Consider the following 16386-nt stretch of genomic DNA (forward strand, 5'->3'; position numbering starts at 1 on the left):
CCGGGGTCGTCAGGTACTTCGGGCATCAGCTGATACGCCGCTTTGGCTGTTCCCTTGTTGAATACTTTGACAAACTTAGGGAACATTTTTTTCACATGCAACCTGATAAAAAAACAAAAAATATTGAAATTATGTTAAGAACATATAAATAATTTGTCTTCTATAAGATTTTTTTTATTCAATTCTAATTTTATGTGAATGTAAACTGCCAAAAACAGAATCAAATACAATAATAACTAAATAAATCAGTACTCATAAATCATTACTAAACTAATAGTTTACAAAATAAATCAGCTGTGAGTTGAACAGATCATTCGTTCATGAGCAACACAAAGATGCTTGTCCAGTAGATTTTTTTTAAATATTATTTTGCAGTTCACGTGACATCAAATTCGTTCCGTTACAATTGTTTTCATCCTTATATTTACCATAGTAATTTTATAGACATTGAAGCAGACTTTTTATGTAATTAAATCTTAAATAAGTATTTAATAACTATGCAAACAGACCATGCATCTGGCTCAGCTGTTCCGGAGAGTAGTTTCAGCAGCGTTTCTCTCTGTGGATTGGGTTTATTATCTACGAAGGCATCGAGTGCCACTTCGCGGTGATCTTCGATGGTGGGCGGGTTCGGCACAGCGTTCGTTGGGTGAGTGATCACGAAGGTGAACTTCACCAATAGGGAGGCATCTGTCAACACACACAAGTAATTTGTTTTTTTATTTATTTTATCTTTACATATAATAAAATCACGACGAGACAAAAAATGTAAGACTGTTTGTATATGTAAATACACAGTTTATTGTTTTAAATATGGCTCAACATATACACTAATAAATGCTGAGAAAATATATAATTATAAAAGTGTATATTTATAACACGACACCTTTATAAAATAAAATAATTGATGATGTTTTAATTAATGCTTTGCTTAATGTAATGTTTGATTATTGTCAATAAATGGTGATTTACAAATACGACTACGGGACGGGTACGCATACGATGGCTTCACACGAATATTATATAAGTATATATATATTTCAATTGCACTGTCAAACGTGTTACACAATCATGGACTGTTATTAACATTTCGCCAACGACAGACCGACAGCAGCAAACATCTGACCCACTGTCGCGATTAGGCGAGTACGTAAATGTACCTACGTAATACTAAATGTAAATTAATATTAGATGTAAATCATCGGACACATATCTGAAGGTACAGCGATATAAAGAGAACATATTGTTATTACAAACACAAAATGCCTGAAATCTTAACAATAAGTATAGTATATTACGTAATTTAACAAAATATATAAATAAAACATTAATATTTCAAATTATCATTTCATCAGGTGAAGACACATTCGAGAGCGTACCCACCACGTAATAATAAATAATACTACTCACTGGACATTGCCTCTCGTTCAAGTCGGTCGAGTTCCGGCGGGGAGATCTCCCACTTCATGGTCGAATTGGGATTGATCGTGACGACTGCGATGTCGTTGTACATATAGTTGGAGAGGAACGTCTGCGCGGTGCGGTCGCGAGCGTACAAATTGCTCAGTTGCGTGTAGTCCTGCTCTGTGAAACTGTATTGGGAACGAACATGACATTTAAAAACTTTATATTAGTTTCTTATTAATTATAGAAAAATAAAGACAAATCGCCTATTCGTTCCTTTTTTATTTAATTGGTTTGGCAAACAAGCTGACGGTTCACCACGGTAAGCGATAACCGTTGTCTTTACATATACATCACTACGAACACACATTATCATGTGATATATCGGACAGGAAAAAGCCGGTATATTAAATATATGCTATGGTCAGTTATATTATTCTAGTTAAGTTAAGGAATATTAATAATAATATAGAGAAATAATGTTTGTGTATGTGTTTATTTATTAAACATTGAAATTAGAGTATTTTAAATTAAATACTACCTAATTATTTTCAGTATCACTTGAGTACTCATTAATGTATCTTCAGTAAAAGAAAACACAAATCAGCAACAAAAAGAAAAAAAAAATTGATAAAATATCAATGCCTTTTGCTATTATAATATAAACATATTTTCAACTAGCTTTAACAATACCTATTAAATAAACAAACTTACAGATCAATATTGTGGGATTGCGCTGACATCTGGTAGACAGGGAGGAATGGTCCAATGCGTATCTTCACAGTGACATCTGTCGGCGGGTTTGGTTCTCCAACCTGATGAAAAAATTACTCGATTTATGCTGACACTTACACAAACGGAACTTCTTCGAGTACCATAATATAATAAACATCATACAAGCATGTCTTTACTATCTGCATTTGTTGATGACTTTTTCTACTTATTTAAAGTTTATTGAATGAAACATTTGGTGGAAAACCAAAGAAGTGGAAAAATAGAAACAATGGTGAAAAATAACATTTCATTTATATTATTATAAAAACAGATAAAAAAATATACAATACTTGCAGAAAATATCATCGTAACAAATAAATATAACTAATATATGGAATTATCATCCTAAGAGGGCTTTGATCCTATACTTTCTACGTAAAAACTTAGCCCCTTACCAGTCGAACTACCGTTAACAATAATGGACATGTGCTGTCATTCTAAGGACTAAGCTACCGTAGTCTATGATTTCACTCCCATATTCAGCAGTTACGTTCAAAACCGGAAACCATCCTGATAATTACTGATGAATTTACCACTGTAGGTTAACTGACTTAACTTCATGGTCATCCCATGGTTACTCCACGGACGCCGCGCCGGCATATACTATTAGCGCAAGCGGAAATATCATTTCATTATCATCTATTAAAGAACATGTCTTCCTAACTATACGATACTCTTAGTTAGGTTATATTAACATAAAAAAACGTAATATAAGGATCACTTGCCGAGTTGCCGAACGCGAAGAACACTAATGGGAACCATATAATAGCGATCACGAAGGCGAGCACGCCGCCTCCGAGCAAGTATTTGGACGTACTCGATTTCTTCATACCGCGGGGTTGCGGGTATTCATCCTCCATGTACCGTGAACACTACATACAGACAGTTTTCATTAGTAAGTCAGTTAATAAACGCGGAAGCTTGTGAGTGAGAGTGTGAGTCTATCCACACTCACAAATTCCGCGTTTAGAATATTCTGAATTTCCTAATACCGAAATGATAGAATTGCTTAATAAATATACCTTAAGCAAAAACACGCTTGCAAATATATCCTCCATTTTGAGCCAATCCATTAACGTCATAGATGTGTCGGTCCATATCCAGTCCATTAGCGTGCGAAGCTCGAACACAAACGGTACAGCCATAAAGCTATAAACAAATACCATAAATTCTTAGTATTTTTTTTTGTAATAATATTTTAATTTATTGGAATCAAATATGATATTATCCTAATGATGTTCCCACCATTCCCGCATTTTCATTTTAGTTACCCTGGAGTCATTGTAATATCTATTTATCCCATCATATGAATTTGACGCATTACGTCGTCTTCATCCACTGGTCCCTATCGGACAGCACATATGAGCATATTCTCCTTTTATGCATATCATCATTCACATAGTTAATTTTTATTTGGTCATCATTGGTTACATCCGTCCCTGGTCACATTAAATTGTGCTCATGTGCTTGACATTCATGGAGTCTAAATATATCTTTATCTATTAACTGTTGGAGATAGAACTTTTTTCATAATTTATTTTATTTTGATTATGTGTTTTTATTAATAAAGTAATATTTTAAGTTTTTTAAATTTTAGATGCATGTTTGTTATTAATATTTTTATACTTTTAATTTTTTCATTTTGTTTTTCCATAAAAACTACTTGTCAATGATGTATAAAATAATAACTAAGTTATAAGAAGAAATGATATTTTATATTGTTATAAATATGAAAATTATATGTTTTTGTGGTAGTATTTACTTTTTTCAATAAAAATTTTTGATAAATTACTCTATATATTTACGGGGTATAATTGTCTTTTTTTTGTGTTATTTTCTATATTTTCTTGTAACTTTTAAATGTTCAAGTGCAATGCCAATTCAGTATCAGGAATTTTTGGGCAAATGCCCAGCCTCGTGACTTGGATCTAAAACCTGCCCTTTATTAAATATAGAGGAATGTTTAACTTTTACAAATTCATATACATCTGAAACTTCGTATTGGATGAAGATATATAACGATTCCATTTTTAGTCATCAGTCCACGGAGAATACTTATTACTATTCATTATTTGAGACTGTAAATATTGTGTGTGCTATTTTATAACATATTTACAAACATAGAAATATAACTTACCCTCTGAAGAATAACATATTGAGGAAGTGATATGACTTGCAGAGGAAATTGCCAATTATTCGCCGTGGATATCCAGGGATCAATGTCAATTGGTGGCTATCGATCTAGAATTTTAGTACGTCCAGTATAAGTTGAAATAGAATCAGTGAAAAATAGTAGTAAAATGATATATGCACTTCATCATGTACCACATTGGAGGCGGCAGCAAGGCGTTGAAGGTTCTGTATATAAGAGCAATTGTACCATTAGAAAAAAAACTTATATAACTATTACCTTGTGGCCGTGGATATCCGCAGCGGATCTGGTACGCGGACAGAAGAGATCGTTATTTAGCGATACGGCCTCCCATTGTTATTCTATGTCATACTTATAATAATGTTTTACAATTTTTATATTCGTTTACGTAACTATATTTTCTGTAACAGGAACAACAAAACATTTAATTTAATTTTCATTACTTGCTTTGTACAATTTAATTATAAACAAAACGTAATATAAAAAACCGTTTCAACTCTTCTTTGGTCTAGGCTGATTGGAGATGTGTAGTTATTTATATGATGACGATGTGGACACCGGTTTTAATTTTTTGTACCAAACAAATTAAGAGACAACTCGTATAATCGCCTCGTACAACTCTTTTTAATTCTCACCATCCATTCTTAAAACAGATTAATACACTCAATACGGCATTGATCCATGCCCATTTTTAGATGACTGCCACTGGGTTTACGTTTGTTCTATATAGTATATCTTCTTGGTTTTTATTACTTTGAGATTACTTAGTCATTAAAAAGTAATTTTTATCAATTTCAACTACTGACAAAGTTGTATCTCACCTCTCAGTGATGAACGGTAGCACGAAGAACATCCACACGTGCACTCCTATAATTAGTGCGTACTGGAACAGTATTTTGCCGAGCATGAACTTCCGCAAGTAGAGCGCGCGGTCGATGATGATAAGGCCAAACTGCAGGATCAACATCACCAGGAACGGGATAGGGACTTTGTTCTCTTCGAGGTACGCCTGGACGCCACCATCGCCTTGGTGCGTCTAAAATTTATTATATTGTTACTTGTACCGAACATAGATAATTTGATAGGTTATTTTTTAATTTTTAAATATATAGATTTAAACAGCTTTAAATCTATGTATTTAATTGCATTATTGCCATATTTTCCTTAGTCACGTCATGACTTAACCAAGTTTTCTTTAGTTTATTTGTTACATTGCAATAAAAGGAAACAAAAAAAATATAGGAAAATTCGTCTAGTTTATTATATATGAAAATTGGCTGTGTATTTTAATTTTCAGCTGTCAGAGACAGTTTCTAATTATTTGTTATATTACGGGAATATCTAATTATCTGTAAGATCTGTACATTAATTAGAATAAGGAAGTAAATTTAAGTGATACCTACATATGATAAAGTATAATTTCTTTACCTATGATCATCTCCGAACTAGAAAAACGAATTTAATTTAACAGAGCCGTAAACATCATCATCGATGTGTTTTGTCGGTGACTAAATATAGATTATAATCATACTGACCCCAAAAGCTGCAAATCCAAATATAACGACGAGAAAATTGAAGAAGTCGCAAAGAAACATGTAGGCGTAGACGTCTGCGGTAACGCGCGCACCCGGTGCTAGCATACGTTTGAAGAACCGATGCGTCGGACGTAAATAGCGTTTTATACTGCAACACAATTCAGAAAATTATATAGTAACTACACATTTAAAAGTGTACTACTAAAATAGTACATAAATAATTAGTACACTTACGATAACATAATCACTGTAGGATAGTGTTTGTATGTATCCTCCATTGTTGTAGTGACTGCTATTATTGGTTCTTGGTCGTCGTTTACTCTGAAATAAATTATACTATGATTATGAAATAAAGTAACGGGATTATACACCAAATATTACAATTATTTTTTTTACATCCACTCCCCTCTCCACCCACTTCACGTTACAGCAGGTCCAATTTAATAGTTCAAAATTCGTGTGTACGCGTAATTTTCGGTTCTTCTTTGCTGTTGAGGTACCAACAACAAATAAAGCAGACTGGACTATTTGACATCATTGGAATGTCTTGACTATTTGACACAATTGGAATATATTAACCTAAACGGAATGGTAACACAGAGCGATATCCCTCAGGATTGACAAACCAGTTAAGAATCATCATTCGGGAGCATTATAATATCATTGATTTTTTAGATAGTAAATTTGTTAACAAATACGTACTTGTAATGGTCGTCGTCCTGCTTGGAGGGACCCGCCTCGAGTCCATCTTGCTTGTGGTCACGTTGTTCAGCGAGAACTACCTCGCGGTCATGCTTCCCTACGATTTTTACCTCACGCTCCGCCTGCGATATTGAGCCATTCGGCTCTGCTTCTGTTTCTTCGTCCCTACATAGAAAAGTAGAATAATTAAAAGAATACATTATTTTTATTGCGCTTTTAGACCAAAGAGGAAAATAACGTTAATTAAGATGTTGATTATTGTTTAATTTTATATATTTAATTCGCATATTAATTGAATACAGTAATGTAATATGTAGAAATCTTTCCGTCTTCCAACGGTCGCCGGTTCAATCTCTCGCACGGTACTAACATTTGTATAATGAGTATGATTGTTTCTACGGTACCCATAAACAAGACCTGCTTATCTTGGGACTAGATGGCGTTTTGTAGATTGTTATGAGATATTATAATATTATCATGGTCAATATCTAAATAATATAGAATCTCTATGTGTACATTTTTTTAACTGAATCGTTTTTTTTGTACCTTGTGATTCTCTCGAAGTATTGTTTTTATTAATTAATAATAATAGGATACTGATCAAAGGATAGAAATCAAAAGGATTTGCTGTATTATATGTAAAGATAAGGTATATAAATAACTGTATACTCATACACATTAATCTCTATTAGTTCATTTTAATAGGAATGTACCTATAACATTATAAGACGCACACAAACAGTAAATATTAATCTCTACAATAATATACAATCTCTTAAGATAAATGTACGTTTTTCATAATTATATAATCTACTATTAATTACATTCTAACATAAATATTCTTGTATTATACAATGTTAACAAATATACATATAGTCACATACATATGACTCAAATACCCTACTTAGTACATTTTTAAAACTAAATAGCAAACAGTAATTATAAATATCCTAACTAAATATAATCTTTAACTATTTATAATTACAGTTATACTCTGCACGTCGCAATATAATAATATAGCACAGTTGACATTATATCACCCTTAGCCTTACAGTAAAATGACTGCATTCTATGATTTTTTCCTGTATATATATTAATGGTCGATTGTGTGTAGAGAATAGTGAGTCGTCATATATGACTTAAGTTATAATGATTGACAGAATGATGCTATAACGTGCAGAGTATAGAATAATTCTAGCCAATAAAAGTTCAGATAATTCAATTTAGATCAACCTAGGTGCAATCTACCGTGAGACAATACTCAATAACAAAGTTGAATATTGACAATAATTTCTATAGAAATGAAGGTTATAGAAGGAAATCAGCATCTAACTATACTATTTCAAAGAAAAATCCAATATATTAATATTTGATTTGTACAATATGACATAATATATACAATATGACAGCAAGTGAGTAGTTTGCTGTTGATCGCTAGTTTCGGTGGCTATGGCAACAGTAAAGGGGTTAATTAAATATTAGACAACAATATTGATATGTGTAAATGGTCACAATGAAATTATTATTAGATTTCAACGAGCAAATAATTAACAAAAACTCATGATACGCATATTAATCTAATGTCGACATGACTATTCGAACTACTTGTTACCATACAATTGGAGTTTAATCAAGAAATACGGTCATAGCCAAGATGCTTAGAAACACATGGAAATAGCATTGCGAATACAAAATTATATTAAATTAGCAATGCAATCTCCAGTAGTCTTAGCTTCTTTATTACACTTGCGCCAGACATAGTTTCAACGATCTGAATATTTGTTATCGATAAAGTATAAGATATGTGTGAGGAAGAGGGCAGCACACACTGAGTACGGAATTTTACGAAATGAAGTACGCTATCTAGACATTTAAATTTGGAACATTTTAATATAACTGCCAACAGAAAATAGGTAAAGTTCAAATTTGTTCAAACTTCGAACACATACTCAAAAATTAGTGCTACAAATCGGGACTTTGAAGCTAAATTAAGATTAAAAAAATTAGGTATTTGAAAATGTTAGGACACTTGATACGGCACGATGAATTTATGAAAATTATTATTGAGGGAAAAATAGCAGGGAAGAGGGGGAGCGGAAGACGGAGGCACGGCTACATCGAGCAAACCATAGATAAAATTGGAGTCGTATCGTTTAAACAAAGAGCATGATGGAATATCGTGGAAAGTGGAACGAGCTCAACTGACAAGAACGTGGCTGTTAAATTAAGGATGAATGAAACTGAAGCTACGTCTAGCGACGAGTATACGTATGAATGATGTACGTGGAGAGCGTGCGCCGGCGGTGCGAGCGTGGTCGTGGTCGGGCTCGGTCTCGCTGCAGGCGCTGCAGTCGCTGCAGTCGCTGCCACACGAGGTGCGCCACGCGCGGGTCGGAGCGGCGCGCGCCCAGCTCGTGCATGGCCGCCGCTATACTCGCCTGCACGTGGTACAGCCGGTCCACCAGCCGGTGACGACTGGCTGAGCCGTACATCTAACTATGTACCGTCCACCGTCCACACCCACCAAAGGTCGAGAGCGAATTGTACGTATAACAAAAGTGAGGATACTGTTCTATAGATATGTGGCTTAAATTGGAATTTAAGCGCATGAGATATGGATACAATACAACAGTTACGTCAAATTTTTATTTAACAACGAAAAAGTTCTTAATAACGAGATGCAATAAAAATTTTTTTACTTGTAATTTACATTTTTTCGGGACATTCCAAATCTTTTACAGTTATATGTATAAGTGAAATGTGACTTATGCCTTCATTTTATTATACGTAGTGCAATCTCTTGATTTTTGTCCTGTTCTGAGATCTATTACGAACTGTCTACAGTTCTCTGCTTACTAATGAAGATGAAGATTACAAATCTGGTGTCGCTGATGCTGTTATTCGATAAATTGACTGTGTATACATTGTTGTTGCTGACTGTTGTCTTTTACGATACCTATACTTAATAAAAATGAATATGCCGTATACCTACTATACTCGTTATTCACTGTTGGCTAAAAACGAGTTGACAAAAATTATAGACAATAAAATATTATTGCTACAGATATCACAGGGTGGGGAAAGGTGATTGTTAGTAATGTGGACTAATAACCCCATTGCTAGCAATGTACCTTGTCAGACCATATATTACCTCCATAAGGTCTGCCCCGGAAACCGTCGTGGTAAATTGTCATTTGCCAAGATGGGCTAACTGACCTGACTTCATGCTCATTTTATTATCGTCCACTGGCACCCCGCCTTTGTAAACCGTTATCGTAAGCCAAGACTAATATCATCCAAAAAAACATCACAAGGTATGAACTAATGTTTCAATTATGTGCTGTATACATATCTACTTAGAGTTCATTATGGGTTCGTAATACTCACGGTCCGGTGGTGTCGTGGAGCTGCACGTACTTGCGGCCGACGTCTGCGGCGCGGCCGTCGGCCACCAGCTGCGTGTCCTCAGCACTCAGCTGGTACTCCATGTCCTCGCGCAGCTCAATCTCCGGGGTCGACTCCTTCCACAGACCCAGTGACTTTAGCATGAATCTGTTTCCAATTAAAACAACAGAAAAAATATTATAAAGTGATAATTTGATTTTGACAAAAGTTCTTATATTTCCTTGTTCATTATTCTCAGCTCCATTTCCTCTGAATGTGATGGTAGACTCGAATTAAGTCTGCTAATCGAAAGTGCTTTAAAGTTTACTCAAATACTTAGCAAAAGCGTAATTGACTATACATTCTACTTCTTTTTATCTTTTATAAGTTAGCAGTCATTATATCAGTATTAACTATTAATCAATACATAGTATAAAACAAAGTCGCTGTCGCTGTCTATGTATGTTTAATACGTCCCTATGTATACTTAAATCTTTAAAACTACGCGAAGCGGTTTTTTTAATAGATAGTGATCAAGGGGAAATTTTATATGTATATTTACATATAAAATTTCCCCGTACACGTACTATTAGCTAGCTAGTAATTATTATAAAAAAATATAGTAATCATTTTATATTCAGTAACTGAACATTTTATATTCTGTTAGCCTGTAAGATGCAATTTATTTATTGAATTTATCATTTATTAAATACTGATTGTAAAATTAAAACATGCCTGTGTAAGAATATGATTAGCAGCAACAATAAGTCATACAGCGCGTAGTTACTTTTCCTCTCAATGCCGATGATCCGTGGTGCGGTGAACGGCATATTTGCCGGGATCGCTTTTTGATTCCATGGCAGGATTTCAAATTGGAACATGCTCTTGATCAGGACGATCACCTTACAGATAAATAGACAGTAAATATAAATACATCAGAGGATTCTGCAAATTATGTAATAACATATCGCTAAGCGGTACTGAAAGGGTACGATAATTAATTATATATTAGAAGGATTTCCAATAGAATCACCATCATCATTACATAGTATAAAATAAAGTCGCTATCGTTGTCTGTCCCTATGTATGCCTAAAGGATTGATAAGGATATATAGATAGGTTATGTGAAAGCTATCATTCTATTTAAAAAACAATATTTACCTCAGTGTAGGCGATCAGTGTAACCCAGAACGTTTTAGTAGGTCTCGGTATAGTCAAGGTCCCCCATAAGAAAACCATCAGTGGCAATGGGATAGAGAGTATAGTTGCCGATTGAATCTGAAATTAATATAATTACATGAACATGATAAATCCGTCATGTATATACATGAACAACAGCATGGAAAATCGAGTAATCATGTGATGTCTGTAGAGTAATGCTAGAACACTGTTTTTTCACTATCTCTTCTCACTCTTCAACGCATCATACTAAACAAGTTGTTTGGCATAAACAACAGATGAAACAACACTATTGCACGACTTTGTACAAAGCTATGCAGATAAATAAAATCGCTTTTATGAGTGTAACGTCTACGCATGACATGATTTGATGATGTGTCAGGATATGATAAACTACTCTAGCCGTCGTCTTCACAAATCGTGTTACACGTTCGTGATCTATCATATTTTTACCATTATGTAAAAAGTTGATATGGCAACACTTACTTGATTGATGAACACTGTAATGTAACACACGATGTCTGTATGCGCGAGTACGGCATACCAGATGGCGTAAGCCAAGTACACAACCGGCGATCTGCCTTGCTTGAACATAGAGTCATCTTGCTCTTCCAACATCGTGACGTCCTTACTGCAATGTTAATAACATGCAATTATTATGGCATATTCCTGACAACCCTGACAAATTCTGACAATAAAATAGAGAAAGTATTTACTTTACATTAATTTACGACTGAACGCAGTGAAGCCAAGGCCCTCGATGACAAATCATGACTAATGCTCAACCCTCAAAAGTACAGCGTTTTGTTTTGACTTTGGGTGTTTATTAATAGAATTTGACATTTGAACAGAGTTATATTGTATTTTACAGGAGATATTGTAGTGGGACTAAACTTCAAAATTACAAAAATACCGAAACAGTACACCTTGGAGAGATCGGTGCATAAGAAGATTTAGAATTTTAATTACAAATGACAAAAAGTATTCTGCACACGGTCTTGTTAGATCGAAAAAGAACTGAGTTGTCACTGCACTGTGCATATAAAAAATAGACAAGTAATTGTTATGAGAAAGCATATATAATCCAAGCCTCTACTACTAACGGGTCTCCTGGTTACAAATAGTGATAGTTACGTTCAACAGCAAATGTAGTGACAAAAAAAACTAAGCTCCTATAACAGACACGACTTTAGACGAGTATAAATAAGTTTTTTTTATAACTAATTAAAGCATTATAGGTTAATCGGAATGTTTTACTAACTCGTTAGTAATAGTGCTGACACGGTATACTTGTTTTAGACATTGGTCATTAATAATTAAAAATAAAATAACTGAGATTCTGTAAATAAAAATATTATTTAAATATAGTTATAGTACTAGCAGACATACAACAATAACTTAAATATATTTTATAAACTGATCTACATGCAAAATGATTGTCAAGAAATAATTATTTACATTGTTATTATATGTACATACATATCACAAAACAATAATGCGTGGGTATGTATTAATGACCTTATTACCAGTATTCGTATCCTGAAAGAGAATTGGCAAAATTTGTCGGTGGAACAATAATTTACTTACCTGTTCGATATAGACAAAAATATACGATCAAAGCTGCGATGGCATGCAATAATCAAAATTATTTATAACAGATCAAAAATACGAGTAAAAGTTATGAAAAGTACGTAGCGAAGCCCATCGCGTATGACGACAGAGAACGGACGATACTTGTACTGTTTTGTGTTTATATTACATAGGATTTAATTTTTAAAAGCATATAGCTGGTGGGATTTATAAATACTTTATATAATTAATAAACCGCAAAGTGCACAAAATGGTACAAGACATCCTGAACCACTCCACCTTCCGGTTGTCTGCAAACTAAACGCGCTCTCGTGTTCGGAAGTGTCGTCATCGTCGTCGTCGGTTTGGTCGTCGTGTCGTGTTGTGGACACGCTTCTCGTGTCGGACGTGTGTTGTGACGTCGTGTCGGACGACAAGCGCGGTCGCGGCCGTGGCGACGGAGACGCGTCCAATCCGCGTTCCATGCTCGGCGCCAGTATACGTATCTCGGGCACGCTTATATCACTTAATTTACGGCTGTGAACACGCCGTAACCAAACATACTATACTAGCTACATGCTACATGATCACTAATTATAAAATCTAATAAGCAGTAGTAGAAAGCGATCTACGCTCTATTTGCATGTTATCCTTAATACATACGTCTTTTTATACGTTGCAGTATATACATTTTGATAGCAAAATTTACGATATATATTCTTAAATGTCTTCTAATCTTTAATATATAAAGTCTTTAATAAATTAACGGATCAAATTACTAGTAGGCCATTAAACATACATTTATGTTACTATTAAAATGTTTAGTCATGTAATATTTAGGACACAGCATTAATGAACATAATAGAATATATCATAACAGAAATTTTCAAATCTAAACAATTTATTTTTCTACAAGGCTTAAAATATTCATAAATGAATTTTGATACATAGATACAGAGGTACTTAAAAATAAATACATATAGAGATATCTATAAAAATATTCATATATTTAATCATAGACAAAATTTGTATAATTTTGTCTACACGTGCTAAAATGTGACGAATTTAGTTGTATTGACTGCAAATATTATTACACTGTTACAGTTTGGATTATAATAACAATTTAGTAACATATACAAACCCCATATCGTCCATCGGTACCAGCAGATTATTGTTAGCGCTTTCCGAATCGCTACTAGGCAGCATGCAAAGATAAGTAGCTACTCACTAAATCACACTAAGTTCTATTACTAAATTTTTAAAACTTATAAAGTATACTAAACGCTAGACTCTAAATAAATTAACATAAAAATCATAATTAATTCTAGTTCGACTTTATTGAAACATTTATTATTATTCTATTTCTGTATCTATTTAAAAAAAATCTTGAACAAATTAGTAAAATATTTTTTGCAGATTTGACTGGCGCTTTGGAACGGGATGGTCACGTAGAGTACGTTTAACACAGTATTCTTTGACTCAAAATAAATATGGTAATATTATTAAGTATTATTACTAAATACTAACTAACACACCAACATATCTTCTAAATGCTATAATTGACGAATATAGGTAACATAGGCAAAGAACACGCTTCGCGTGGGCGAAACGGCAATAAACAGAAAGTTAAAAACAAATTATCATATCCAACTTGTGTTTTAGCCGTAATTGATATCAATTTTAAGGTTAATATAAAAAAATATTAATATAGCAAACATTCATTGCAAATATCTGCACTAATGTCATCAAATATGCCTCAATAAAGTTCTGATTACTAATAAAATCTAAGTTAGTATAACATGCATGAAGCAGGCGATACTAAAGCCACCGAATCAATATCAGCATTTCGTTTACTTACACCATTAAATGGCATGAGGTACGAAAACGTTTAAATAATTAAAAAGAAAATAAAATACTCACTGATGGACCAATGTTTCAGGTAACGGCTCCCATATCATTTGTGAACCTTCTCTCAAACCTATGCCGAAACCTTCTTTCTCCTAAAATATAAAACCCATATTAAAAGTAAACTCTCACGAAACCGATGTACAGAACGAAATCTTTTTCAATAATATAGGAATACGCGTACGGTTTGCTAAATAAAAAGTAAAGTAGTAGTGTATTATTATACCTCACATTCATAGACAACTAATGAAACGATTACAATCACACCATATCTATGTATAAAAAATAAACCAATAGGTATATTAAAGATTTTTAAGGGTCATAGACTACTAAAAATATTTACCATGAAATGAAATAAATTATTTATTGTATAAAATATCTATTTCTCCAACCAAGCAGTTTTCTGTGTTTCCGTTGATGGGTTAGATATGGCAATAAAATTACGGAATACGAAGGCATCTTAGTCTTAGAGAATGGGCGTTGACATTGCATAAGTGGTATCACTGGCGTTACACGACTACGTGATGCTCGTTGTCCATGTATAAAGGAAACGGCTCCCATTTACCAATTGGTGCATCATCAAGTTGATTGCCATTACAAAATTAATTGAAGTAGATTAAAGGATATTGAGGGCGATTAAATACGTGTAGTAAAAAAATACTATTCTACTTATAGTATATCATTAGTTCTGTTATTTTTATGTAATTGAATGGCAAATCTCTACCTTTAGTATCCTCTTTTCGATAGACAGCGTCCGCGACACGTATCGGTAATCACGTGAGTACTTCATTAGGTGACGCGTCAGTGATATTAGGAAGCTCGATATGAACGCCCACGCCGTCTCCACATAATGTTTCAGCTTGTCAAACCATGTTTCTTGTTCTAACAAAATAAAAAGTTATTTAAAAAAATTAACTTTTTGACTATTTTTAAACTTTCATGTTAAGTATACATACATTATACATACATATACATTATTTATATTATTAACCGGGTCTTAACAGTTGTAAACACATTCAAACAAAGTTCAGTAGCATCACCGTTGTGTGATACCGATAACGTAAGTGCTGTGTATCGCGTACTTTCGTTGTACAATCTAGTGACGGTAGAAAAAAAAACTGCTGGTACATATCATACAGTAACATCGCTGTTACTCCAGTCAGCTCGTGACCATGGCTAGTGCAACCTAGTCGAAAAGTCAAGAGAGGTGCCTTTATTTGCCATAAAATTGTTCGTGTTAAGACCCGGTTAATAATATAAATAAAGTCACATCATAACATTCGTGATATTTTTAGCCTAGATCAATTTTCAAAGTAAGTTATAATGTTTGTTCTTTTATTCTCAAACATCGTAACTGTATACTATACGGTTATGGGTATCGGAAATTCCTAAACATCCAAATTCAAAATTAACCTATTTATAATATTAGTATAGATGTAATTTATGACATGATAAATTGCTCTAAAATGCAATAATAAAATTAAAAACTAACCGGGCACCGCAGTATAATCATCTAGTTCCGAGGCCTGTCCGTCCCGGTCCCGGTCCCGTTCCCGATCCTGATCCCGTTCAGACATGGGCAGATTCACGTCGGCTTGCGTTATATCCGCTTGTGAAGACCGACGACGCATCTGTAACTTTATTATTTATTTCTGTTATACATTTGTAATATAAAACATTAATGATAGTAGTCCGTTTGAAAAACACTTCTACGACTTTTGATCATTATTCGATAATTTTCATTAGTATTTTTGTTCCATTATACAGTATCGTAATAATTTC

At 33.7% G+C, this 16386-nt stretch overlaps 1 protein-coding gene across 1 annotated transcript in view; it reads right to left on the reverse strand.

Annotated features, from left to right (window-relative positions):
- LOC131853650 (piezo-type mechanosensitive ion channel component-like) overlaps positions 1 to 16386 on the reverse strand; it is a gene marked incomplete at its 5' end in the record, with an annotated part of 45317 nt that overhangs the window by 4440 nt on the left and 24491 nt on the right. Inside the window, 19 exons of the mRNA XM_059204624.1 lie at positions 2 to 102; positions 510 to 690; positions 1411 to 1592; positions 2119 to 2219; positions 2904 to 3050; positions 3201 to 3327; positions 4316 to 4399; positions 4462 to 4536; positions 5152 to 5366; positions 5866 to 6013; positions 6100 to 6186; positions 6568 to 6732; positions 9955 to 10119; positions 10687 to 10853; positions 11113 to 11229; positions 11617 to 11761; positions 14620 to 14699; positions 15329 to 15486; positions 16097 to 16241. Coding sequence (XP_059060607.1) covers positions 2 to 102; positions 510 to 690; positions 1411 to 1592; positions 2119 to 2219; positions 2904 to 3050; positions 3201 to 3327; positions 4316 to 4399; positions 4462 to 4536; positions 5152 to 5366; positions 5866 to 6013; positions 6100 to 6186; positions 6568 to 6732; positions 9955 to 10119; positions 10687 to 10853; positions 11113 to 11229; positions 11617 to 11761; positions 14620 to 14699; positions 15329 to 15486; positions 16097 to 16241 — 2590 coding nt within the window. The remainder of the gene's footprint in view (position 1; positions 103 to 509; positions 691 to 1410; positions 1593 to 2118; positions 2220 to 2903; positions 3051 to 3200; positions 3328 to 4315; positions 4400 to 4461; positions 4537 to 5151; positions 5367 to 5865; positions 6014 to 6099; positions 6187 to 6567; positions 6733 to 9954; positions 10120 to 10686; positions 10854 to 11112; positions 11230 to 11616; positions 11762 to 14619; positions 14700 to 15328; positions 15487 to 16096; positions 16242 to 16386) is intronic.

This window comes from Achroia grisella, unplaced genomic scaffold (assembly GCF_030625045.1).
Source record: "Achroia grisella isolate CSIRO2021 unplaced genomic scaffold, CSIRO_AGI_Agris_v1 utg903, whole genome shotgun sequence".
Taxonomy (NCBI): Eukaryota; Metazoa; Arthropoda; class Insecta; order Lepidoptera; family Pyralidae; genus Achroia; species Achroia grisella.